This window comes from Oncorhynchus clarkii, chromosome 2 (genome assembly GCF_045791955.1).
Source record: "Oncorhynchus clarkii lewisi isolate Uvic-CL-2024 chromosome 2, UVic_Ocla_1.0, whole genome shotgun sequence".
Classification (NCBI taxonomy): Eukaryota; Metazoa; Chordata; class Actinopteri; order Salmoniformes; family Salmonidae; genus Oncorhynchus; species Oncorhynchus clarkii.
The window spans coordinates 93,858,012-93,882,122 of record NC_092148.1 but is presented as its reverse complement, the minus strand read 5'-3'; the positions used below and the strand labels follow the sequence as shown (position 1 = coordinate 93,882,122).

Sequence of the window (24,111 nt, the reverse complement as noted above, 5' to 3'; positions counted from 1 at the left end):
AGACCTGAAACTTGCTCAGTGCCCCCCCCAAAAAAATGTAGGGAATGCATTATAGCTCCAGGTATACCTGCAGCATCACCATAGTAATTCCTGTTTGACGATAACCACCACATCAACAACAAAAAAACAGGAGAAACAAGAACCAGTTCCTCTTTATGGTCATTGGTGCACGTACCTTTTTGGGTGGCGGGGGAGGTTTCTGTGTGAAGGCCATGTTGACAGCCTCAACGGGTGACTCTGCTTCTGTTTTCAGACCCTTCTTAGAGTCCGTCTCAGAGAGCACCACGAAGAAGTGATGGCATTTCTCACACTTTACAAAACGTGTTGACGCTGAACAACAAAACAAACAACAACATTGAAATGTTTCCTTTTTCCATCTCTGATTTCATACAATAGTAGTGTGACAAGTCAATCGTTATTACCACTGCTTTTTCTACAACTTAAAAAAATACAGCCTGTGTGAACATCGTATCTTTTTAAAAAAGGTACTCACATACAAAGGTCTCCACATGTGTACATGGGTCTCCACATTTGGGACAGTGCAGCTGGTTACCCCCCTTCCCTGATCCACCAGAAGAGCCCGGAAGTCTTTTTCCCTCACTGAGGTTCTTCTGCATATGACGAACACAATAGAGAGAGAGAGACACACTATCGTGAATGCAATTTAGCCACAGATAGGAAGCTATGTCGTTGTCACTGCTTGAAAAAAAAAAAAAAAAAGCACTGTATTTATTACAAAGTCTATTATGGTGTCTTGTCACCACCAGAGATGGGGACCCAATTCCATTTCAACTCAATCGTTCTATTAAAGATGTCACCACTTAGCATATACAGATCTGGGAACAAGCCGTCTTGCCACGTTGTTATGTCAAGTTTAGCAATGACCATAGGAGTTGGCGAGACAGCACAAACAGATCTGGGTCTAGTCACCACGGGGTGATTCATTCTGTAAAGCGGGCAAACAGATGTGTTTACCTTTCCATTGTCGCTGGATCCATCCTTGGTTGTTCCATCTTTAGCAACGAAACACACTGCCGTTTCATGGAAGGATCTGACTCGGACTCTGGGAGGTAGGTGAGCTTCACAAGAACCAGGTCTGCTCAAAGCATACAGTTGAATACGAGAACAAGACAGTCCTGTACAACAGAAACACCATGCAACCAAATGTTTAGGCCTATGTTATCATAATCCATTTTTTATTTCTGGATGGCCATGATTCATGTATATTAGGTCAGGCCAACTTCCCCGTTCCATAGATATAGAATGATTCATTCAAATTCTATGCCTCGTTTCCCCTCCTCCATCAGCCAATCATTAGATCAGCCTTTCCCGGAAATCATTAATTATCACGTAGCCTAAGGTGTTGTTTACAATGTCAACATCAACATCTGGCATTACGGAAATACAGCTAGCTGTGCGCTACATTTGTGACATTGCACACAATTCTCACTCCCAAAATGTATTAAAGTAATTCAACAGGACGTCCTGTTTAAAATAAAACATGTTTAGCTAGAGACGCGTTTAGATTACTATTATTATCTATGACAATTAATTAAGATTACAAAGTGTCGTTACCTCTGTGTGCTGAATTCAAGAATATCCTCACGGCCGATGTGCATGTACAGGACATACTTTAGTCAATCAATGTCTAGCAAATAAACACAGATAAAACAGGATTAACTACTAACCAGCATGAATCAACCCGGGCAATTGTTAGGTACTGTAGATACCTAGGACATAGTTAGATAGTTGATTTAGCAAAGTCACGTAAAAATCTGACGGAACTAAACTCTTTACTAACAATATAACGAACTAGTTATTCAGGTTCACCCGTCAACAAGTAGTGGTCTTCAGCTACGTGACTTACAAGTTATTATACAAACGTGAAAATACAAAAATAACACCCTTATAGCTGGAAGTCCGAGGCCGGACTTGGAAGCCAGTGGGGCAACTAGTTCATTTATTTTATGTAGGAAACACGGCTAGCGACAGAAAAACATGTGAGCATTCCGGATTAAAGGTCATTTAGCTAACTTAGTTATCCGGTCAAACATAACTAAAACATGTCAACCAACTGGTTAGCTATGTGACATGTTTAAGAGACGCACAATGTGGCTTAACAATATATAGTTTGCTAGAAAACCAAACCTTACCTTTTTGAATTGTACACGAGAAGCACGATGGAACCAAAACAAGGCTTGACAAGTTTCTTCCCGGAGCACAATTTGGTCGAGTCACTGCGACTGTGTAGGTTTATTAGCAGGTCAACGATGTCATTCATACCAATGTGTCACCGTCCAGATATAATGGTGGTAAACCGCTTCAACTCATACCGCGTTTACACTTCAATTCGGAACTAGGAACTTCCAGACTTGCTGATTCGTTAGACTCCACACGTGTATAACTACAGGCCAGATAAGGTTTCCCAACCTCATAACTAGATAGTAATCCATTTCAGGCTTTCAATCAAGTTAAGAGTAGCTAGCGTGTATCTTAGCTGACATGGTTGGTAGACTTTAGAAAAGCAACCAACAACGAAAATGTACTGAATAAGACTCACAGTGCTTACAATATTTTATCAGAAGCATATTTTGTTAATTAAAAAAATAGCCACCAGTCAGAAGGATACAGACAGCTCAAGCAAGAGGTATGGAGAAAAATATACACAATTTTTTTAATACATAGAATTAAGAATAATAGTGCAAAATTCTCCAATTTAAGGATGGCCTAGACCCCCATAGGCCCCGGCACCACGAGTGTGCAAAAGGGGGCTGAGCCCCCTTCGTGTTAGTTTTATGTCCCTGTATAAAACTAGGGAAAAAGTTAAAATAATTGAGTGCCAGGTTGGCGCAAAATCTGTATCTCCGCTACGTCTAAGACACTGCATCTCAGTGCGAAAGGTGTCACTACAGTCCCTGATTCAAATCCAGGCTGTATCACATCCGGCTGTGATTGGTAGTCCCATATTTTTTTATTTTCTTCCTGGATTGGCTTCCGCTGTGATTTTGAATGATTTTTTTGTTATTATTATAAATAATTTTGTAGGCCTATTTGTTTGGCAAGACTGCTACAGGATACATCTCACCGTAGGAGGCTATGTTTTGGTTATTTGAGTCTACATTCACCTTTTGTTTACTGTGTTTTTAACTAGCCTAAATATAGATTGTGTCATGTCTTTATTGATCTGATATTCTGTTTACTGTTAATATCACTGGCCTAAATATAGATTGTGTCATGTCTTTATTGATCTGATATTCTGTTTACTGTTAATATCACTGGCCTAAATATAGATTGTGTCATGTCTTTATTGATCTGATATTCTGTTTACTGTTAATATCACTGGCCTAAATATAGATAGTGTCATGTCTTTATTGATCTGATATTCTGTTTACTAAGCCTTGTTCTGTTCGCGTTGTTACAGAATTTAGTTTTTTTTCCTATTTGTTTGTTTTGAGGTCAGACTTTAGTGTATTACATTATTAAACTTTGAAAGGGAATGAGGGCTGGATTTACAGTTCATTGAATTGAGGATCAGATAGAGAATTACTGTAAAATATGAAAAGAAAACATGTTTTTTTATTGGTAATTGTACAAATTGAATGAGAAGAAGAAGAAGAAAAATATTGATGAAAAATATTGTACAAAAATGTATATTTTATGACACTCAAATTCTTAAAAAATTAGAACACTCTGCCAGGACAGTCATAGACATGTTGGGTGTTGGCTTGATGGGCGTTGGCTTGATGGGCGTTGGCTTGTTGGGCGTTGGCTTAATGGCCGTTGGCTTGATGGGCGTTGGCTTGATGGGCGTTGGCTTGATGGGCGTTGGCTTGATGGGCGTTGGCTTGATGGGTGTTGGCTTGTTGGGCGTTGGCTTGATGGGCGTTGGCTTGATGGGTGTTGGCTTGATGGGTGTGTGCTCTGATTGTTAATAGAACCTTCTCTGCATTGGTTACATTCAAGGTGTCACTACTTGTGACTGACTGTATTCTCCTAGGCAGAATGTCTCCCACGATCATAAGATTTATTTACGATCGTAAGATTTATTTACGACCATAACATTTGACTAGACTTTTTTGATCCAAAGTAAAATAAGCCTTGCATATTTTCACATAGCTGTTGTCCCACATGTACAAAAGTTGATTTTCGGGATAATATGACAACATGGCCATAATACCATTGGCTGATCTGAGATCCAAACTTACATTCAAAGGTTTCTCTTTCATTAAGTCAAAGGCATGTGTGACTTTTGTGTCTTTGGTGTCAGTCATATACAGAATTCCACATGCAACAAAGGCATTCCCAGCGTTCGGTACAGGATAGGACGTGCTAACCACAGACAACACAGAAAACCTCTTGTGGTTTAACTTGGCCACCATCACGGTTCCACTGATAGCTGAAGCATATATAAGCCACAGTCCGTTCTCGTCCACAGCAAACTTAAAGTACGTCTTGGAGTTGTGGAAGAGATAGGTTCGATTGTGGTAAAGAGCATTCTCAATGGCCAGTGTCTGTAATCTCCTGGTCTTCAGGTTATCCCTTGTAAAAGCAAAATATTGAGAATGGATAAAACACTTAGAATCATGTACAAGATTTTAAACAAAAAAATATCTGATAATATACGTGTTGCTTTAAACTGCAGTAAAGAAACACTTACTTGACAACTTTCGAGGTTCCTGCATTGTGATAGTAAACAGACCCATTGTAGATGATGTGGCCACAACCCTGGTAGAACTTCCTCATGTCAATAGACCTGCTGTTAGGAAATGATGCAATGCTCTTGTACTCCTGCAAGACTCGACCTGAAAGCCAAATGTAAAATCGCACACACAGTATCTTTCTGCTGGAAATTGATTCATTGTTGCAACTTATATACACTTGATGTATTGTACCAGCTGATTTATTTCTTTGGCCTTGAGTTTTCCCGATTTATAAAAACACGGTTCCTCAATATTACTGGTATTTCCTTTACGACTTGCCAAAAGCACTGTACCTGAAAAGTGTTCAGCCATCCAAATGTGGTCATCGTTCACCCGGGCTGCATCTTGCATCCAAACTCCAAATGTGGTTTCCATTTTAGTGACGTTTGGAAAGCACGTTATGGTTTTGATAATGTATTCTATGGATACGAAAGAGAAACATGGAAATTAAATAATGACAATGTTTGAAATAATTTCACTCAGCAACAGTTTCCACTAGGGGGCGCTTATGAGTAAAGGTTGAAGGTATAGTACAGTGGTACAAACTAAGCTTCCAAAACTGTGCCTTTAAATGCTGTGGTTACATTGGAGGGAACAGTGAAGACTTTAAGGCCTTTCTGTTGACAAAATGCAACCAATTATGAAGAACAATAATCTACCTTCAACATCCCAATTGAACCCCCAGTGTTGTCTATGAACAAATAGTTTTGATACCAGCTTTCCAAACAGGTTCTTCTTTCGCATCCTCTGTCGGTTACATTCAAGGTGTCATTGGGGGGAATAGGTTAGATGCAATCAATTATGAAGACAATTTTAATTCCTTCACCTTCCTAATTCAACCCCTTTATAGATTTAAATAGTTTCATACCAGTTTTCCTAATTGCTGCTTCTTCCACAATCTCAGTTATGTTCAAGGGTCCTTCTTCCACAATCTCGGTGTGAGTTGCGTTCAAAGGTCCTTCTTCCACAATCTCAGTGTGAGTTATGTTCAAAGGTCCTTCTTCCACAATCTCGGTGTGAGTTATATTCAAAGGTCCTTCTTCCACAATCTCGGTGTGAGTTGCATTCAAAGGTCCTTCTTCCACAATCTCGGTGTGAGTTATATTCAAAGGTCCTTCTTCCACAATCTCGGTGTGAGTTATGTTCAAAGGTCCTTCTTCCACAATCTCGGTGTGAGTTATGTTCAAAGGTCCTTCTTCCACAATCTCGGTGTGAGTTGCATTCAAAGGTCCTTCTTCCACAATCTCGGTGTGAGTTGCATTCAAAGGTCCTTCTTCCACAATCTCGGTGTGAGTTATGTTCAAAGGTCCTTCTTCCACAATCTCGGTGTGAGTTATGTTCAAAGGTCCTTCTTCCACAATCTCGGTGTGAGTTATGTTCAAAGGTCCTTCTTCCACAATCTCGGTGTGAGTTATGTTCAAAGGTCCTTCTTCCACAATCTCGGTGTGAGTTATATTCAAAGGTCCTTCTTCCACAATCTCAGTGTGAGTTGCATTCAAAGGTCCTTCTTCCACAATCTCGGTGTGAGTTGCGTTCAAAGGTCCTTCTTCCACAATCTTTGTGTGTGTCATTTGTCGGTTATTTAATTCCTCGTTCTCGGTGTCAGTTACATTCAACGTGTCATTACTTGCGGCTAGATTCGCTGACTCTAAGGGGAGAGAGATGCAACAGTGTTGTTGTTTTTTACACTGAGGAATAAACTTATGTTCATACATGGTGATTCTGAGTTGTCGTTGTTGGTGGAATCTCTGCCAGGACAACAGTGACAGTGAGGATGAATGCATGTCATTGTTGGTGGAATCTCTGCCAGGACAGTATGCTCACCCGAAGACACGTTGGCTTGATGGATGTGTGCCCTGATGGTTCTATTAACAGTCTCTGCGTTGGTTACATTTAAGGTGTCACTGCTTGTGGCTGTATTCTCTGTACCTAAGAGTGTAGAGAAAAATGGAACAGTTATTTACAGTGAGGATGAATGCATGTCATTGTTGGTGGAATCTCTGAACCGCATACTCACCCAGAGAGTCAGACATGTTGTCTTGATGGAAACAGGCGTTCTCTAACAACTGTGCTCTCATGGTCCTATTTCTAGAGGGTTCTGGGTCCTCTAAGGTCGCTGGGGGGCCAGGTAGACCAGGGGGACCGGCAGGGCCAGGAGGGCCCCTTGGACCCGGAGGCCCTTCAAACACAACCAGATGAACAGGATCTGAACAAGCTTCTCAGAAAAACATTTACAGTATGTAATACAATTATGATCACTGCAAGTAAAACATCAATTGTAACTATCTGCAAAATCAGGGTTTAGTAGCTCAAATGTAGTAGAGGATGATCTAGTAAGATGAACTAGCAGGGTGAGCTAGTAAGATGAACTAGCAGGGGTGAGATAGTAAGATGAACTAGCAGAGTGAGCTAGTAAGATGAACTAGTCATGTGAGCTAGTAAGATGAACTAGTAGGATGAGCTAGTAGGGTGATCTAGTAAGATGAACTAGTAGGGTGAGCTAGTAAGATGAACTAGTAGGATGAGCTAGTAAGATGAACTAGTAGGATGAGCTAGTAAGATGAACTAGCAGGATGAGCTAGTAAGATGAACTAGCAGGGTGAGCTAGTAAGATGAACTAGCAGGGTGAGCTAGTAAGATGAACTAGCAGGGTGAGCTAGTAAGATGAACTAGCAGGGTGAGCTAGTAAGATGAACTAGCAGGGTGATCTAGTAGGGTGAGCTAGTAAGATGAACTAGTAGGGTGAGCTAGTAAGATGAACTAGTAAGATTAACTAGTAGGGTGAGCTAGTAAGATGAACTAGCAGGGTGAGCTAGTAAGATGAACTAGTAGGGTGATCTAGTAAGATGAACTAGTAGGGTGAGCTAGTAGGGTGAGCTAGTAAGATGAACTAGTCATGTGAGCTAGTAAGATGAACTAGTGGGGTGAGCTAGTAAGATGAACTAGTAGGATGAGCTAGTAGGGTGATCTAGTAAGATGAACTAGTAGGGTGAGCTAGTAAGATTAACTAGTAGGGTGAGCTAGTAAGATTAACTAGTAGGGTGAGCTAGTAAGATGAACTAGTAGGGTGAGCTAGTAAGATGAACTAGTAGGGTGAGCTAGTAAGATGAACTAGCAGGGTGAGCTAGTAAGATGAACTAGCAGGGTGAGCTAGTAAGATGAACTAGTAGGGTGATCTAGTAGGGTGAGCTAGTAAGATGAACTAGTAGAGTGATCTAGTAGGGTGAGCTAGTAAGATGAACTAGTGGGGTGAGCTAGTAGGGTGATCTAGTAAGATGAACCAGTAGGGTGAGCTAGTAAGATGAACTAGTAGGGTGAGCTAGTAAGATGAACTAGTAGGGTGAGCTAGTAAGATGAACTAGTAGGATGAGCTAGTAAGATGAACTAGTAGGATGAGCTAGTAAGATGAACTAGTAGGGTGAGCTAGTAAGATGAACTAGTAGGGTGAGCTAGTAAGATGAACTAGTAGAGTGATCTAGTAAGGTGAGCTAGTAAGATGAACTAGTGGGGTGAGCTAGTAAGATGAACTAGTAGGGTGAGCTAGTAAGATGATCTAGTAGGGTGAGCTAGTAAGATGAACTAGTGGGGTGAGCTAGTAAGATGAACTAGTAGGATGAGCTAGTAAGATGAACTAGTAGGGTGAGCTAGTAAGATGAACTAGTAGGATGAGCTAGTAAGATTAACTAGTAGGAGGAGCTAGTAAGATTAACTAGTAGGGTGAGCTAGTAAGATGAACTAGCAGGGTGAGCTAGTAAGATGAACTAGCAGGGTGAGCTAGTAAGATGAACTAGTAGGGTGATCTAGTAAGATGAACTAGTAGGGTGAGCTAGTAAGATGAACTAGTAGGGTGAGCTAGTAAGATGAACTAGTAGGGTGAGCTAGTAAGATGAGCTAGTAGGGTGATCTAGTAAGATGAACCAGTAGGGTGAGCTAGTAAGATGAACTAGTAGGGTGAGCTAGTAAGATGAACTAGTAGGGTGAGCTAGTAAGATGAACTAGTAGGATGAGCTAGTAAGATGAACTAGTAGGATGAGCTAGTAAGATGAACTAGTAGGGTGAGCTAGTAAGATGAACTAGCAGGGTGAGCTAGTAAGATGAACTAGCAGGGTGAGCTAGTAAGATGAACTAGTAGAGTGATCTAGTAAGATGAACTAGTGGGGTGAGCTAGTAAGATGAACTAGTAGGATGAGCTAGTAAGATGAACTAGTAGGGTGAGCTAGTAAGATGAACTAGTAGGATGAGCTAGTAAGATTAACTAGTAGGATGAGCTAGTAAGATTAACTAGTAGGGTGAGCTAGTAAGATGAACTAGTAGGGTGAGCTAGTAAGATGAACTAGCAGGGTGAGCTAGTAAGATGAACTAGTAGGGTGATCTAGTAAGATGAACTAGTAGGGTGAGCTAGTAAGATGAACTAGTAGGGTGAGCTAGTAAGATGAACTAGTAGGGTGAGCTAGTAAGATGAGCTAGTAGGGTGATCTAGTAAGATGAACGAGTAGGGTGAGCTAGTAAGATGAACTAGTAGGGTGAGCTAGTAAGATGAACTAGTAGGGTGAGCTAGTAAGATGAACTAGTAGGATGAGCTAGTAAGATGAACTAGTAGGATGAGCTAGTAAGATGAACTAGTAGGGTGAGCTAGTAAGATGAACTAGCAGGGTGAGCTAGTAAGATGAACTAGCAGGGTGAGCTAGTAAGATGAACTAGCAGGGTGATCTAGTAAGATGAACTAGTAGGGTGAGCTAGTAAGATGAACTAGTAGGGTGAGCTAGTAAGATGAACTAGTAGAGTGATCTAGTAGGGTGAGCTAGTGAGATGAACTAGTGGGGTGAGCTAGTAAGATGAACTAGTAGGATGAGCTAGTAAGATTAACTAGTAGAGTGATCTAGTAGGGTGAGCTAGTAAGATGAACTAGTAGAGTGATCTAGTAGGGTGAGCTAGTAAGATGAACTAGTGGGGTGAGCTAGTAAGATGAACTAGTAGGGTGAGCTAGTAAGATGAACTAGTAGAGTGATCTAGTAGGGTGAGCTAGTAAGATGAAATAGTGGGGTGAGCTAGTAAGATGAACTAGTAGGATGAGCTAGTAAGATGAACTAGTAGGGTGAGCTAGTAAGATGAACTAGTAGGATGAGCTAGTAAGATTAACTAGTAGGATGAGCTAGTAAGTTTAACTAGTAGGGTGAGCTAGTAAGATGAACTAGCAGGGTGAGCTAGTAAGATGAACTAGCAGGGTGAGCTAGTAAGATGAACTAGTAGGGTGATCTAGTAAGATGAACTAGTAGGGTGAGCTAGTAAGATGAACTAGTAGGGTGAGCTAGTAAGATGAACTAGTAGGGTGAGCTAGTAAGATGAGCTAGTAGGGTGATCTAGTAAGATGAACCAGTAGGGTGAGCTAGTAAGATGAACTAGTAGGGTGAGCTAGTAAGATGAACTAGTAGGGTGAGCTAGTAAGATGAACTAGTAGGATGAGCTAGTAAGATGAACTAGTAGGATGAGCTAGTAAGATGAACTAGTAGGGTGAGCTAGTAAGATGAACTAGCAGGGTGAGCTAGTAAGATGAACTAGCAGGGTGAGCTAGTAAGATGAACTAGCAGGGTGATCTAGTAAGATGAACTAGTAGGGTGAGCTAGTAAGATGAACTAGTAGGATGAGCTAGTAGGGTGATATAGTAAGATGAACTAGTAGGGTGAGCTAGTAAGATGAACTAGCAGGGTGAGCTAGTAAGATTAACTAGTAGGGTGATCTAGTAAGATGAACTAGTAGGGTGAGCTAGTAGGGTGAGCTAGTAAGATGAACTAGTCATGTGAGCTAGTAAGATGAACTAGTGGGGTGAGCTAGTAAGATGAACTAGTAGGATGAGCTAATAGGGTGATCTAGTAAGATGAACTAGTAGGGTGAGCTAGTAAGATGAACTAGTAAGGTGAGCTAGTAAGATGAACTAGTAGGGTGAGCTAGTAAGATGAACTAGTAGGGTGAGCTAGTAAGATGAACTAGTAGGGTGAGCTAGTAGGGTGAGCTAGTAGGGTGAGCTAGTAAGGTGAGCTAGCAGGGTGATCTAGTAAGGGGAACTAGCAGGGTGAGCTAGTAAGATGAACTTGTAGGGTGATCTAGTAAGATGAACTAGTAGGGTGAGCTAGTAAGATGAACTAGTAGGGTGAGCTAGTAAGATGAACTAGTAGGGTGAGCTAGTAAGATTAACTAGTAGGGTGAGCTAGTAAGATTAACTAGTAGGGTGAGCTAGTAAGATGAATTAGTAGGGTGAGCTAGTAAGATGAACTAGTAGGGTGAGCTAGTAAGATGAATTAGCTGTGCGAGCTAGTAAGATGAACTAGCAGGGTGAGCTAGTAAGATGAACTAGCAGGGTGAGCTAGTAAGATGAACTAGTAGGGTGAGCTAGTAAGATGAACTAGTAGGGTGAGCTAGTAAGATGAACTAGTAGGGTGATCTAGTAGGGTGAGCTAGTAAGATGAACTAGTGGGGTGAGCTAGTAAGATGAACTAGTAGGATGAGCTAGTAGGGTGATCTAGTAAGATGAACTAGTAGGGTGAGCTAGTAAGATGAACTAGTAGGGTGAGCTAGTAAGATGAACTAGTAGGGTGAGCTAGTAAGATGAACTAGTAGGGTGATCTAGTAAGATGAACTAGCAGGGTGAGCTAGTAAGATGAACTAGTAGGGTGATCTAGTAAGATGAACTAGTAGGGTGAGCTAGTAAGATTAACTAGTAGGGTGAGCTAGTAGGGTGATCTAGTAAGATGAACTAGTAGGGTGATCTAGTAGGGTGATCTAGTAGGGTGAGCTAGTAAGGTGAGCTATTAGGGTGAGCTAGTAAGATGAGCTAGTAAGGTGAGCTAGTAAGATGAACTAGTCATGTGAGCTAGTAGGGGGATTAAGCTAGTAAGATGAGCTAGTAAGGTGAGCTAGCAGGGTGATCTAGTAGGGTGAGCTAGTAAGATGAACTAGTAGGGTGAGCTAGTAAGATGAACTAGTAAGATTAACTAGTAGGGTGAGCTAGTAAGATGAACTAGCAGGGTGAGCTAGTAAGATGAACTAGTAGGGTGATCTAGTAAGATGAACTAGTAGGGTGAGCTAGTAGGGTGAGCTAGTAAGATGAACTAGTCATGTGAGCTAGTGGGGTGAGCTAGTAAGATGAACTAGTAGGATGAGCTAGTAGGGTGATCTAGTAAGATGAACTAGTAGGGTGAGCTAGTAAGATTAACTAGTAGGGTGAGCTAGTAAGATTAACTAGTAGGGTGAGCTAGTAAGATGAACTAGTAGGGTGAGCTAGTAAGATGAACTAGTAGGGTGAGCTAGTAAGATGAACTAGCAGGGTGAGCTAGTAAGATGAACTAGCAGGGTGAGCTAGTAAGATGAACTAGTAGGGTGATCTAGTAGGGTGAGCTAGTAAGATGAACTAGTAGAGTGATCTAGTAGGGTGAGCTAGTAAGATGAACTAGTGGGGTGAGCTAGTAGGGTAATCTAGTAAGATGAACCAGTAGGGTGAGCTAGTAAGATGAACTAGTAGGGTGAGCTAGTAAGATGAACTAGTAGGGTGAGCTAGTAAGATGAACTAGTAGGATGAGCTAGTAAGATGAACTAGTAGGATGAGCTAGTAAGATGAACTAGTAGGGTGAGCTAGTAAGATGAACTAGTAGGGTGAGCTAGTAAGATGAACTAGTAGAGTGATCTAGTAAGGTGAGCTAGTAAGATGAACTAGTGGGGTGAGCTAGTAAGATGAACTAGTAGGGTGAGCTAGTAAGATGATCTAGTAGGGTGAGCTAGTAAGATGAACTAGTGGGGTGAGCTAGTAAGATGAACTAGTAGGATGAGCTAGTAAGATGAACTAGTAGGGTGAGCTAGTAAGATGAACTAGTAGGATGAGCTAGTAAGATTAACTAGTAGGATGAGCTAGTAAGATTAACTAGTAGGGTGAGCTAGTAAGATGAACTAGCAGGGTGAGCTAGTAAGATGAACTAGCAGGGTGAGCTAGTAAGATGAACTAGTAGGGTGATCTAGTAAGATGAACTAGTAGGGTGAGCTAGTAAGATGAACTAGTAGGGTGAGCTAGTAAGATGAACTAGTAGGGTGAGCTAGTAAGATGAGCTAGTAGGGTGATCTAGTAAGATGAACCAGTAGGGTGAGCTAGTAAGATGAACTAGTAGGGTGAGCTAGTAAGATGAACTAGTAGGGTGAGCTAGTAAGATGAACTAGTAGGATGAGCTAGTAAGATGAACTAGTAGGATGAGCTAGTAAGATGAACTAGTAGGGTGAGCTAGTAAGATGAACTAGCAGGGTGAGCTAGTAAGATGAACTAGCAGGGTGAGCTAGTAAGATGAACTAGTAGAGTGATCTAGTAAGATGAACTAGTGGGGTGAGCTAGTAAGATGAACTAGTAGGATGAGCTAGTAAGATGAACTAGTAGGGTGAGCTAGTAAGATGAACTAGTAGGATGAGCTAGTAAGATTAACTAGTAGGATGAGCTAGTAAGATTAACTAGTAGGGTGAGCTAGTAAGATGAACTAGCAGGGTGAGCTAGTAAGATGAACTAGCAGGGTGAGCTAGTAAGATGAACTAGTAGGGTGATCTAGTAAGATGAACTAGTAGGGTGAGCTAGTAAGATGAACTAGTAGGGTGAGCTAGTAAGATGAACTAGTAGGGTGAGCTAGTAAGATGAGCTAGTAGGGTGATCTAGTAAGATGAACCAGTAGGGTGAGCTAGTAAGATGAACTAGTAGGGTGAGCTAGTAAGATGAACTAGTAGGGTGAGCTAGTAAGATGAACTAGTAGGATGAGCTAGTAAGATGAACTAGTAGGATGAGCTAGTAAGATGAACTAGTAGGGTGAGCTAGTAAGATGAACTAGCAGGGTGAGCTAGTAAGATGAACTAGCAGGGTGAGCTAGTAAGATGAACTAGCAGGGTGATCTAGTAAGATGAACTAGTAGGGTGAGCTAGTAAGATGAACTAGTAGGGTGAGCTAGTAAGATGAACTAGTAGAGTGATCTAGTAGGGTGAGCTAGTAAGATGAACTAGTGGGGTGAGCTAGTAAGATGAACTAGTAGGATGAGCTAGTAAGATTACCTAGTAGAGTGATCTAGTAGGGTGAGCTAGTAAGATGAACTAGTAGAGTGATCTAGTAGGGTGAGCTAGTAAGATGAACTAGTGGGGTGAGCTAGTAAGATGAACTAGTAGGGTGAGCTAGTAAGATGAACTAGTAGAGTGATCTAGTAGGGTGAGCTAGTAAGATGAAATAGTGGGGTGAGCTAGTAAGATGAACTAGTAGGATGAGCTAGTAAGATGAACTAGTAGGGTGAGCTAGTAAGATGAACTAGTAGGATGAGCTAGTAAGATTAACTAGTAGGATGAGCTAGTAAGATTAACTAGTAGGGTGAGCTAGTAAGATGAACTAGCAGGGTGAGCTAGTAAGATGAACTAGCAGGGTGAGCTAGTAAGATGAACTAGTAGGGTGATCTAGTAAGATGAACTAGTAGGGTGAGCTAGTAAGATGAACTAGTAGGGTGAGCTAGTAAGATGAACTAGTAGGGTGAGCTAGTAAGATGAGCTAGTAGGGTGATCTAGTAAGATGAACCAGTAGGGTGAGCTAGTAAGATGAACTAGTAGGGTGAGCTAGTAAGATGAACTAGTAGGGTGAGCTAGTAAGATGAACTAGTAGGATGAGCTAGTAAGATGAACTAGTAGGATGAGCTAGTAAGATGAACTAGTAGGGTGAGCTAGTAAGATGAACTAGCAGGGTGAGCTAGTAAGATGAACTAGCAGGGTGAGCTAGTAAGATGAACTAGCAGGGTGATCTAGTAAGATGAACTAGTAGGGTGAGCTAGTAAGATGAACTAGTAGGATGAGCTAGTAGGGTGATATAGTAAGATGAACTAGTAGGGTGAGCTAGTAAGATGAACTAGCAGGGTGAGCTAGTAAGATTAACTAGTAGGGTGATCTAGTAAGATGAACTAGTAGGGTGGGCTAGTAGGGTGAGCTAGTAAGATGAACTAGTCATGTGAGCTAGTAAGATGAACTAGTGGGGTGAGCTAGTAAGATGAACTAGTAGGATGAGCTAATAGGGTGATCTAGTAAGATGAACTAGTAGGGTGAGCTAGTAAGATGAACTAGTAAGGTGAGCTAGTAAGATGAACTAGTAGGGTGAGCTAGTAAGATGAACTAGTAGGGTGAGCTAGTAAGATGAACTAGTAGGGTGAGCTAGTAGGGTGAGCTAGTAAGGTGAGCTAGCAGGGTGATCTAGTAAGGGGAACTAGCAGGGTGAGCTAGTAAGATGAACTTGTAGGGTGATCTAGTAAGATGAACTAGTAGGGTGAGCTAGTAAGATGAACTAGTAGGGTGAGCTAGTAAGATGAACTAGTAGGGTGAGCTAGTAAGATTAACTAGTAGGGTGAGCTAGTAAGATTAACTAGTAGGGTGAGCTAGTAAGATGAATTAGTAGGGTGAGCTAGTAAGATGAACTAGTAGGGTGAGCTAGTAAGATGAATTAGCAGGGTGAGCTAGTAAGATGAACTAGCAGGGTGAGCTAGTAAGATGAACTAGCAGGGTGAGCTAGTAAGATGAACTAGTAGGGTGAGCTAGTAAGATGAACTAGTAGGGTGAGCTAGTAAGATGAACTAGTAGGGTGATCTAGTAGGGTGAGCTAGTAAGATGAACTAGTGGGGTGAGCTAGTAAGATGAACTAGTAGGATGAGCTAGTAGGGTGATCTAGTAAGATGAACTAGTAGGGTGAGCTAGTAAGATGAACTAGTAGGGTGAGCTAGTAAGATGAACTAGTAGGGTGAGCTAGTAAGATGAACTAGTAGGGTGATCTAGTAAGATGAACTAGCAGGGTGAGCTAGTAAGATGAACTAGTAGGGTGATCTAGTAAGATGAACTAGTAGGGTGAGCTAGTAAGATTAACTAGTAGGGTGAGCTAGTAGGGTGATCTAGTAGGGTGATCTAGTAGGGTGATCTAGTAGGGTGAGCTAGTAAGGTGAGCTATTAGGGTGAGCTAGTAAGATGAGCTAGTAAGGTGAGCTAGTAAGATGAACTAGTCATGTGAGCTAGTAGGGGGATTAAGCTAGTAAGATGAGCTAGTAAGGTGAGCTAGTAAGGTGAACTAGTAAGATGAGCCTGTAAGGTGAGCTAGTAAGGTGAACTAGTAGGGTGAGCTAGTAAGATGAGCTAGTAAGGTGAACTAGTAGGGTGAACTAGTAGGGTGAGCTAGTAAGATTAGCTAGTAAGATGAACTAGTCATGTGAGCTAGTAAGATGAACTAGTAAGATGAACTAGTAGGGTGAGCTAGTAAGATGAACTAGTAAGGTGAGCTAGTAAGATGAACTAGTAAGATGAACTAGTAGGGTGAGCTAGTAAGATGAACTAGTAAGATGAGCTAGTAAGATGAACTAGTCATGTGAGCTAGTAAGATTAACTAGTAAGATGAGCTAGTAAGGTGAGCTAGTAAGATGAACTAGTAAGATGAACTAGTAGGGTGAGCTAGTAAGATGAACTAGTAGGGTGAGCTAGTAAGATGAGCTAGTAAGATGAACTAGTCATGTGAGCTAGTAAGATGAACTAGTAAGATGAGCTAGTAAAGTGAGCTAGTAAGATGAGCTAGCAAGGTGAGCTAGTAAGATGAGCTAGCAAGGTGAGCTAGTAAGATGAGCTAGTAAGATGAACTAGTAGGGTGATCTAGTAAGATGGATTTTTCAGAGAATGAGAACTCTACCCTCTTTTACCCTCTATGATGATGTCATTGGAGGTCTCGTCCTTCAGTCCTGGAGGTCCAGGGTCTCCCACGTCTCCTTTCATCCCAGGCTCCCCTCTCTCTCCAGGGGGACCTGGACAGGCAAGGGGTCATCATGATAGTTATGGATGGATTTTTTTTTTTTTTACTGATTTCTTTAAATTATTTAGTTTTGTTAGGTCTGTACCAGTGGAGGCTGGTGTCACTTTGAATTGGAAGATGGAATCATTGTAATGGCTGGAATAGAATGAATTACAAGTCCTCCAATTTAAGGTGACACCAGCCTCCACTGGTCTGCACATGTATAATTGAGCACTTGTGCATGGACAAAAAAAATCACATACCACCAACAGTGTCTGACCTTTTTTCCCTCGTCTCCCTGCAGGTCCAGGTGGTCCTGATATGCCTTCTGTAGCATTGACTCCTGGCTTCCCATCCACACCTGGAGTGCCTTGAACAGATACCATCCTGTATGATCATCGATAACTACATGTATGACTAGATGCATTTTTAAATTTTTTTTTAGAACATTGGGCCAGTAACCGAAAGGTTGCTGGATCAAATCCCCGAGCTGACATGGTACAAAATCTATCGTTCTGCCCCCTGAGCAAGTTAGTTAACCTTCTGTTCCCCGGGCCCTGAACAAGGCAGTTAACCCACTGCTCCCCGAGCCCTGAACTAGGCAGTTAACCCACTGTTCCCCGGGCGCCGAAGACGTAGATGTCGATTAAGGCAGCCCCCCCCCTTCACCTCTCTGATTCAGAGGAGGTTTGGGTTAAATGCAGAAGACACATTTCAGTTGAAGGCTTTCAGTTGGACAACTGACTAGGTATCTCCCCTTTCCCTTTACAACTGACTAGGTATCCCCCCTTTCCCTTTACAACTGACTAGGTATCCCCCCTTTCCCTTTACAACTGACTAGGTATCCCCCCTTTCCCTTTACAACTGACTAGGTATCCCCCCTTTCCCCTTTACAACTGACTAGGTATCCCCCCTTTCCCTTTACAACTGACTAGGTATCCCCCTTTCCCTTTACAACTGACTAGGTATCTCCCCTTTCCCTTTACAACTGACTAGGTATCTCCCCTTTACAACTGACTAGGTATCTCCCTTTACAACTGACTAGGTATCCCCCCTTTCCCTTTACAACTGACTAGGTATCCCCCCTTTCCCTTTACAACTGACTAGGTATCTCCCCTTTCCCGTTACAACTGACTAGGTATCCCCCCTTTCCCCTTTACAACTGACTAGGTATCTCCCTTTTCCCTTTACAACTGACTAGGTATCTCCCTTTACAACTGACTAGGATATCCCCCCTTTCCCTTTACAACTGACTAGGTATCCCCCCTTTCCCTTTACAACTGACTAGGTATCCCCCCTTTCCCTTTACAACTGACTAGGTATCCCCCCTTTACAACTGACTAGGTATCCCCCCTTTCCAACTGACTAGGTATCCCCCCTTTCCCCTTTACAACTGACTAGGTATCCCCCCTTTTCCCTTTACAACTGACTAGGTATCCCCCCTTTCCCCTTTACAACTGACTAGGTATCTCCCTTTTCCCTTTACAACTGACTAGGTATCTCCCTTTACAACTGACTAGGATATCCCCCCTTTCCCTTTACAACTGACTAGGTATCTCCCTTTACAACTGACTAGGTATCCCCCCTTTCCCTTTACAACTGACTAGGTATCCCCCCTTTCCCTTTACAACTGAATAGGTATCTCCCCTTTCCCCTTTACAACTGACTAGGTATCCCCCCTTTCCCCTTTACAACTGACTAGGTACCCCCCCTTTTCCCTTTACAACTGACTAGGTATCCCCCCTTTCCCTTTTGTCATGCTTTGATTGATGCAAAGTGTTCTTGATTGTTTTACCTGGAGGTCCTGGTGAGCCTGTAATGTAGGATGGAATGAATGGTTAGGAATGTACCTTTTTCTATTCATGTCCTTTTCATTGTGCAATAGGCAACGTACAGCGTTTCAATGAGGTACTGTCTGTATTAAGGCTGTTGCTAATGTTTTTTTAATTTTAATAATTGTAGTTTTCAAAAAAAAATAAAAAAAATGTGTTTTTCTTACCTGTCTGTGTACCCTAGATATTAGAAGAGCTATTTAAACAACACACCTGTTAAACACATGTCTTTTGTGCTGTTACATAGTTCCAACAGGACCTTGATCTGAAAGACACAAGTGAAGGGAAACGGTGACAATAACAGCAACTTAAAGGACACTACAGCTTGGCTCTTTCATTTAAAGACCCTTGCTCCCTTCGGTCTCCACATAGTCTTTGATCTTTATTTCACCTTTATTTAACCAGGTAGACTAGTTGAGAACACCTTTATTTAACCAGGTAGACTAGTTGAGAACACCTTTATTTAACCAGGTAGACTAGTTGAGAACACCTTTATTTAACCAGGTAGACTAGTTGAGAACACCTTTATTTAACCAGGTAGACTAGTTGAGAACACCTTTATTTAACCAGGTAGACTAGTTGAGAACACCTTTATTTAACCAGGTAGGCTAGTTGAGAACACCTTTATTTAACCAGGTAGGCTAGTTGAGAACACCTTTATTTAACCAGGTAGGCTAGTTGAGAACACCTTTATTTAACCAGGTAGGCTAGTTGAGAACACCTTTATTTAACCAGGTAGGCTAGTTGAGAACACCTTTATTTAACCAGGTAGGCTAGTTGAGAACACCTTTATTTAACCAGGTAGGCTAGTTGAGAACACCTTTATTTAACCAGGTAGGCTAGTTGAGAACACCTTTATTTAACCAGGTAGGCTAGTTGAGAACAAGTTCTCATTTACAACTGCGACCTGGCCAAGACAAAGCATAGCAGTGTGAACAGACAGCAACACAGAGTTATTCCCTATATAGTGCACTACTTTAAACCACAGCCCTATAGAACCCTATTCCCTATATAGTGCACTACTTTAGACCAGGGCCCTATATAACCTTTTCTAAAAGTAGTGCACTATACAGGGAATAGGATATATTTCAGACGCATGCTCAGTTTTCCTCCTCTTAATCATATATCCACAGACTTCCAATGAGATGATTCTTGGCACGGGAAGGACATTTCTGCTAATCCCAGAAGACTGAAAAAGAGGAAATGACTCTCTGAACATATGGAGAGTGAGAATACTAAACTATTCCAGATTGAATCTTCCTTCCTCGAAACAAACTCTACAGTAACTTAACGTTGTGTAATCATAAATGATGATCTACATGCATAAGAAAAAATAAAACGTGTGAAAGTCCCAGCTGGTCTTGTCTTAAACTGTAACATAGTCTTGTTCCAGTTTATACTCTACATACCACATAATTTATGGTATGATCCAATGTGGCTCAGCACTTGCAACACCAGGGTTTTTGTTGGGTTCAATTCCCACCGGGGGGGATCAGTACGAGAAAGAAGTATGAAAATATATCCAGTCACTAAATTACAAAAATAACCTATAATAACTATCTACCTGGGGCGGCAGGTAGTCTAGTGGTTAGAGTGGAAGGGCGGCAGGTAGTCTAGTGGTTAGAGTGGAGGGGCGGCAGGTAGCCTAGTGGTTAGAGTGGAAGGGGAGGCAGGTAGCCTAGTGGTTAGAGTGGAGGGGCGGCAGGTAGTCTAGTGGTTAGAGTGGAGGGGCGGCAGGTAGTCTAGTGGTTAGAGTGGAGGGGCGGCAGGTAGTCTAGTGGTTAGAGTGGAGGGGCGGCAGGTAGTCTAGTGGTTAGAGTGGAAGGGGAGGCAGGTAGTCTAGTGGTTAGAGTGGAAGGGGAGGCAGGTAGTCTAGTGGTTAGAGTGGAAGGGGAGGCAGGTAGTCTAGTGGTTAGAGTGGAAGGGGAGGCAGGTAGTCTAGTGGTTAGAGTGGAAGGGGAGGCAGGTAGTCTAGTGGTTAGAGTGGAGGGGCGGCAGGTAGTCTAGTGGTTAGAGTGGAGGGGCGGCAGGTAGCCTAGTGGTTAGAGTGGAGGGGCGGCAGGTAGTCTAGTGGTTAGAGTGGAGGGGCGGCAGGTAGTCTAGTGGTTAGAGTGGAGGGGCGGCAGGTAGTCTAGTGGTTAGAGTGGAGGGGCGGCAGGTAGCCTAGTGGTTAGAGTGGAAGGGGAGGCAGGTAGCCTAGTGGTTAGAGTGGAAGGGGAGGCAGGTAGCCTAGTGGTTAGAGTGGAGGGGCGGCAGGTAGCCTAGTGGTTAGAGTGGAGGTGCGGCAGGTAGCCTAGTGGTTAGAGTGGAAGGGGAGGCAGGTAGCCTAGTGGTTAGAGTGGAGGGGCGGCAGGGTAGCCCAGTGGTTAGAGTGGAGGGGCGGCAGGGTAGCCCAGTGGTTAGAGTGGAGGGGCGGCAGGTTAGAGTGGAGGGGCGGCAGGTAGCCTAGTGGTTAGAGTGGAGGGGCGGCAGGGTAGCCTAGTGGTTAGAGTGGAGGGGCGGCAGGTAGCCTAGTGGTTAGGGTGGAGGGGCGGCAGGTAGCCTAGTGGTTAGAGTGGAGGGGCGGCAGGGTAGCCTAGTGGTTAGAGTGGAGGGGCGGCAGGGTAGCCTAGTGGTTAGAGTGGAGGGACGGCAGGTAGCCTAGTGGTTAGAGTGGAGGGGCGGCAGGTAGCCTAGTGGTTTGAGCGTTGGACTAGTAACTGAAAAGTTGCAAAATCGAATCCCCCGAGCTGACAAGGTAAAAATATGTCGTTCTGCCCCATGAACAAGGCAGTTAACCCACTGTTCCTAGGCCGTCATTGTAAATAAGAATTTGTTCGTAACTGACTTGCCTAGTTAAATACAGGTAAAAAATAAATCTAAAATAACCTACTACAACTCACTTAGTAGACACATAACATTCTGCCTCTAATTCATGTAGTAAATATTTCTGAGGATTCTTACCGGGACCATAGAGTATGTCATCATTATCATCATGTCGCTGTCATCACGTTTCTGCTGTCGCTTGGTCTGGTGTTTCCCAGCCTGGCTCCTCTTATTGCGGGGTCGGCCATGCTGCAGCTCCCTTTCTGCCTCCTCTCTGCCTGGGTCTTCCCTGCTCGTCCTGTGGGGTGATGTCTGCAACCCTGATTCCTCTGAGAGCACCTGCAACCTATCAGTCTCCTCTTTAGGGTCCCTGCTGGTCCTGTGGGAAACTTCCTCTCCAGGGTCCATGCTGGTCCTGTGGGAAGCTTCCTCTCCAGGGTCCCCGCTGGCCCGGAGGGATACTGCTGCAGAATGATGCAGCACGGCGCCAGAAGTCTCTGAGAGCACCTGGAGCTGTAGATCCAACCGGGCCAGGTGGGCTGACAGGTGCATGTGTTGCACCAGAAGGAACACCAAGCCTGCAGAGCTCAGGACCGTAAGAGCACAAGTCCCCAACAAGAAAACTCGTAACATCCCTGGGAGTCCCAGACAACCACCTCCACCTCCCTCCCTCATCATCCTACTTCCTGTTCTGAGTTCTGACAATCCCCCCCCCCCCCCCCCCAATTAAAAAAAAAAAAAAGTGAAATATGCTACCAGCAAGCTTTTTAGTTCACTGTTTCCTCTCCAGATGTGTTCCACTAGTCCCTACTAACACACACAACACGGTGATCTAGGCGCATACATCCGATACGCATACACACAGAACTCAGTGATCTAGACGCTGGATCTTACATCCACCGAGGCACAAACATACCACGTTACAGACAGTTGTATGCTATTTCTAGGTAACAAACGAGAGACAGTTCTTCTGTAATTCTATTGGAAGAAATCCGAAGAAAAGTTGTAGTAAAGCTGTCCGAAGGCACAGAACAACTTGTCTTTTCTTTTCTGAGTGTCAAGCGAGATTTCATTGCGCAACTCTGGAAACTTCTGGAGAACAGCTTCGCGTCCAATGTCTTTTGACTCGATTTATCATCCGCAGCAGTGACCATATATAGGACATGACATGGATTCAGCTGCATAGGGACTTTTCCTTTTATCAATCTAATTTCACATTCTTATTGTGGTGTTTTTTGGGAGGGGTTGATTTATTGCCAAGTGCATGCTGCTTGAAAATCAAAAAAATTGCTAAAAGTTTTTCAAGATAATTCTGAACAAGGAAAGCATTCTTTAAGTGAACAAGTGAGACTTGAACTGAGCCCATTGAATGATGAGCGCATAGACCAGTACGCTCTGTTATAAGACTTTCTTTGTTTCTGAAAGGCTGAAAGCACCATGTTAACATCCTAACATACAGTAATATCCATAATTGTACTGGCACGTCATTTCCACATAATTATTTTCCTGTAGCACCAATCCACAATGGCACAGAGTAGGAGGAGTGTTGATATCAGTTCCCTTTCTGTCGGTCACTCAGTATAACATACAGTGATATCAGTTCCCTTTCTGTCGGTCACTCAGTATAACATATGTAACGGATGTGAAACGGCTAGCTTAGTTAGCGGTGCGCGCTAAATAGCGTTTCAATCGGTGACGTCACTCCACTCTACTCGCTTTTGTGGAGCGATGGGTAACGATGCTTCGTGGGTGACTGTTGTTGATGTGTGCAGAGGGTCCCTGGTTCGCGCCCGGGTATGGGCGAGGGGACGGTCTAAATGTATACTGTTACACATACAGTGATATCAGTTCCCTTTCTGTCGGTCACTCAGTATTACAAAAGAGGGCCTTCAGAAAGTATTCACGACTCTTGGCTTTTTCCACATTTAGTGTTACAGCCTGAATTTACATTTGATTAAATGGATATTTTTTTGTCACTGGCTTACACACAATAATGTCAAATTGGAATTATGTTTTTAATTTTGTTTTACAAATGAAAAGTTCAAATGTCTTGGAGTCAACAACCTTTTGCAAGACTAATTTTCAAATAATAATAATAATTATTTATTTCACCTTTATTTAACCAGGTAGGCCAGTTGAGAACAAGTTCTCATTTACAACTGCGACCTGGCCAAGATAAAGCAAAGCAGTGCGACACAAACAACAACACAGAGTTACACATGGAATAAACAAGCGTTCAGTCAATAACACAATAGAAAAAAAAGAAGGTCTATATACAGTGTGTGCAAATGGCGTGAGGAGGCAAGACAATAAATAGGCCGTAGTAGCAAAGTAATTACAATTTAGCAAATGAACACTGGAGTGATAGATGAGCAGATGATAATGTTCAGGTAGAAATACTGGTGTGCAAAAGAGCAGAAAAATAAATAAAAACAATATGGGGATGAGGTAGGTAGATTGGGTAGGCTATTTACAGATGGACTATGTACAGCAAGTTCAGGAATAAAAAATATGCTTAACAAGTCTCATAATAGGTTGTGGCAAAGAAATTAACTTCATGTCCAGAATACAAGCATCATGTTTGGGGAAAATCCAACGCAACACATCACTGAGTACCACTCTTCATATTTTCAAGCATGATGGTGGCTGAATCATGTTATGAGTATGCTTGTCATCGGCAAAGACTAAGGAGTTTTTCAGGATAAAAATAAATGGAATGGAGCTAAGCACAAAATCTCAAGAGGAAAATCTGGTTCAGTCTGCTTTCCAACAGACACCGGGATACAAATTCACCTTTCAGCAGGACAAATTCACCTTTCAGCAGGACAATAACCTAAAACACAAGGCCAAATCTACAGTGTAGTTGCTTAGCAAGATGTCATTGAATGTTCCTGAGTGGTTTATTTTTTTTCAGTATACAGTACCAGTCAAAAATTTGGACACCTACTCATTCAAGGGTTTTTCT

The 24,111-nt window shown here is 42.5% G+C and overlaps 2 protein-coding genes across 2 annotated transcripts in view; both read right to left on the bottom strand.

Moving 5' to 3' along the window:
- The window catches only part of LOC139378582 (ATP-dependent Clp protease ATP-binding subunit clpX-like, mitochondrial), a 10,965-nt gene extending 8,578 nt beyond the window's left edge, over positions 1 to 2,387 (bottom strand). The window contains exons 1-5 of the mRNA XM_071120875.1: positions 2,154 to 2,387; positions 1,576 to 1,648; positions 976 to 1,136; positions 494 to 611; positions 176 to 330 (exon numbers count right to left, since the gene is read on the bottom strand). Coding sequence (XP_070976976.1) covers positions 176 to 330; positions 494 to 611; positions 976 to 1,136; positions 1,576 to 1,630 — 489 coding nt within the window. The 5' untranslated portion in view covers positions 1,631 to 1,648; positions 2,154 to 2,387. The remainder of the gene's footprint in view (positions 1 to 175; positions 331 to 493; positions 612 to 975; positions 1,137 to 1,575; positions 1,649 to 2,153) is intronic.
- A 1,171-nt stretch (positions 2,388 to 3,558) lies between these two features.
- Positions 3,559 to 22,206, bottom strand: LOC139376506 (gliomedin-like). Its single transcript, XM_071119181.1, has 11 exons — positions 21,285 to 22,206; positions 18,555 to 18,606; positions 18,305 to 18,322; positions 16,790 to 16,879; positions 16,421 to 16,522; positions 6,718 to 6,879; positions 6,525 to 6,629; positions 5,569 to 6,348; positions 4,994 to 5,119; positions 4,658 to 4,802; positions 3,559 to 4,539 (listed from the first exon to the last, which is right to left on the bottom strand). Exons 1-11 carry the CDS (start codon positions 21,822 to 21,824, stop codon positions 4,044 to 4,046), a joined length of 2,616 nt encoding a protein of 871 aa, XP_070975282.1. The 5' UTR covers positions 21,825 to 22,206; the 3' UTR covers positions 3,559 to 4,043.
- Positions 22,207 to 24,111: the final 1,905 nt, after the last annotated feature.

Coding starts and splice junctions, on each gene's coding strand:
- LOC139376506 (XM_071119181.1), bottom strand. CDS start 21,824: ATGATGAGGGAGGGAGGTGGAGGTGGTTGTCTGGGACTCCCAGGGATG. Junction 16,523..16,789: donor AGGGAGACGAGGGAAAAAAG/GTCAGACACTGT, acceptor TTGCCTGTCCAG/GTCCCCCTGGAGAGAGAGGG. Junction 6,880..16,420: donor CAATGACATCATCATAGAGG/GTAAAAGAGGGT, acceptor TTGTGTTTGAAG/GGCCTCCGGGTCCAAGGGGC.